The following is a 1,727-nucleotide window of genomic DNA, read 5'->3' on the forward strand; positions in this document are numbered from 1 at the left end:
GCCAACAGCAACATCCCAGGGAAGGTTCCTCTGGGCCCTGTGTGTCACTCCGAGTCCTTACACTTTGCTTTTGTTTCAAATGTTGTGTTGGCTGAAAATCCCAAACAAAGCAGCGGCACGGAGGATGGTCAGCAGTAAAATAACAGGGGGGGGGGAACGGGACAACAGGACAGAAACACATTCACAAACGGTGCCGTTTCCTCCTCGTCCATCCCGGGACCGGGCTCCACGAGCACGGGGACAAATCCTGAGCAGGAGGGAGCCCCTGCTGCTCTCACTGCACGAGCAGAGCACTGTCCTGCACACAGGGAGCACGGCTAAGAGGGGAGCAGATCATCTTCAGGCATTAGATGATCCAGGGGAATGATCACGACACAGGGTTGGGTGGCAGCCTGTGAATGCAACAAAGCCATTGCAGCTGTAGCTCCCGAGAAAAAGTTCCCTGCAGCCTCCCAAGCCAGGCATTTGCTTCAGATATTCCAGCTGGGTGTCAGTGCAGATTAATCCATGCCACTGGGTTGGGTTTTTTTTCCCCCCCGGTCAAGATTCCAGGTGCAGAGGTGTTTCAGAGCCCCCCCGCCCCGGGGAGGATTCACTGGGCCAGGCTCCCCTTCTGGCCTGTCCACAGCTCCCTCAGCTCCACTTTGCAGCCCAGATCCCTCAGAGCAGCCTTGGCCACGTCGTCGCAGTCCCTGTGGGCAGCACGAGCCTCTGTGATCAGGTTCTCAGCTCCCATCTCCAGGATGGGCTGGGAAAAGTCCCGGCTCCGGGAGACCAGGTTGCGGATCAGCATGCAGGCCTGTTTCTGGGGAGAGAGAGAGAGAGAGACATCAGAACCTCCTGCAGGGAAACCCCATCCCTGCAGGATCTGCCTCCAACCAAGGCATCTTTTCTAGGAAACCAAACTGAGATGCTGCAGGCAGCAACAAACTATTTCCTGGAACAACAAAGGGGACAAAGGCATGGAAGCTATTTCCCCTCGAGGTTCACACAACCAGAGCTCCTGCTTTGGTCAGGACACCAGCAAATCTCAAACACCAGCCAGGCAAGACCAATTTGTTCTTTAAATACTAATATTTAGTATTTAAATACTCATATTTAGTATTTAAATGAACAACACTAAGAACTCTCTAACGCAGCAGCCCCACCTTCCCCGGCACTGAGCTTAAGCCTCTCCTTCAGAAAACACTTTCTTTGGTTTTTTTTTTAATGTTCTGAGGAGCACAACAGTGGGCAAAGAACCTACTGGGACCCACACAAGAAACAAGAGGCAAAACTTCTTGCCGTGCAGGTGTTTTACTTGACTTTGTAGAACTGATGGCACAGGCTGGGCCCGAAGGAGCTTATCCTCAGCCTGCCCTTTCAAAGAGGAGGCAAAGTAATGCCTGGAAGAGGAGCAGGGCATTCCATGGTTTTATGAACCTGAATTCATTCTTTGTGGCTTTGAAACCCAAACCAAGTCTGGCTCTGATCAGACCACGGTGCCAGACGCAGAGGGGTTCTGCTGCCCCGCCAACACACCCAAAACCCGCTGGAATCTGCCAAATCCCAGGGAAACAGGAACCACAGCCAAGCCCAGCCCTGAGCAAAGCCCCAGGTGCCCTGGGACACCTACCTGGACAGCCACTTCTCGGGGGTGAGCCTTCATGGCCTGCAGTGCTGCCAGGGCCCCACCGCCCTCCATGATGACGCTGCAGTTCTCGGGCTTCCGAAGAGCCAACATGCAC

At 54.1% G+C, this 1,727-nt stretch overlaps 1 protein-coding gene across 3 annotated transcripts in view; it reads right to left on the bottom strand.

Moving 5' to 3' along the window:
• Nucleotides 1-456: 456 nt before the first annotated feature.
• Nucleotides 457-1,727, bottom strand: part of ARMC6 (armadillo repeat containing 6) — a 5,348-nt gene continuing 4,077 nt past the window's right edge. Inside the window, exons 6-7 of one of the 3 annotated variants that reach the window (XM_027910401.1) lie at nucleotides 1,616-1,721; nucleotides 457-805 (exon numbers count right to left, since the gene is read on the bottom strand). In XM_027910401.1, coding sequence (XP_027766202.1) covers nucleotides 593-805; nucleotides 1,616-1,721 — 319 coding nt within the window. In that variant the 3' untranslated portion in view covers nucleotides 457-592. The remainder of the gene's footprint in view (nucleotides 806-1,615; nucleotides 1,722-1,727) is intronic. The other 2 variants (XM_027910402.1, XM_027910400.1) reach the window with 2 other exon arrangements.

The sequence above is a fragment of the Empidonax traillii genome, unplaced genomic scaffold (assembly GCF_003031625.1).
Source record: "Empidonax traillii isolate 1590-97213 ecotype Southwest subspecies unplaced genomic scaffold, ASM303162v1 scaffold3391:size13219, whole genome shotgun sequence".
Classification (NCBI taxonomy): Eukaryota; Metazoa; Chordata; class Aves; order Passeriformes; family Tyrannidae; genus Empidonax; species Empidonax traillii.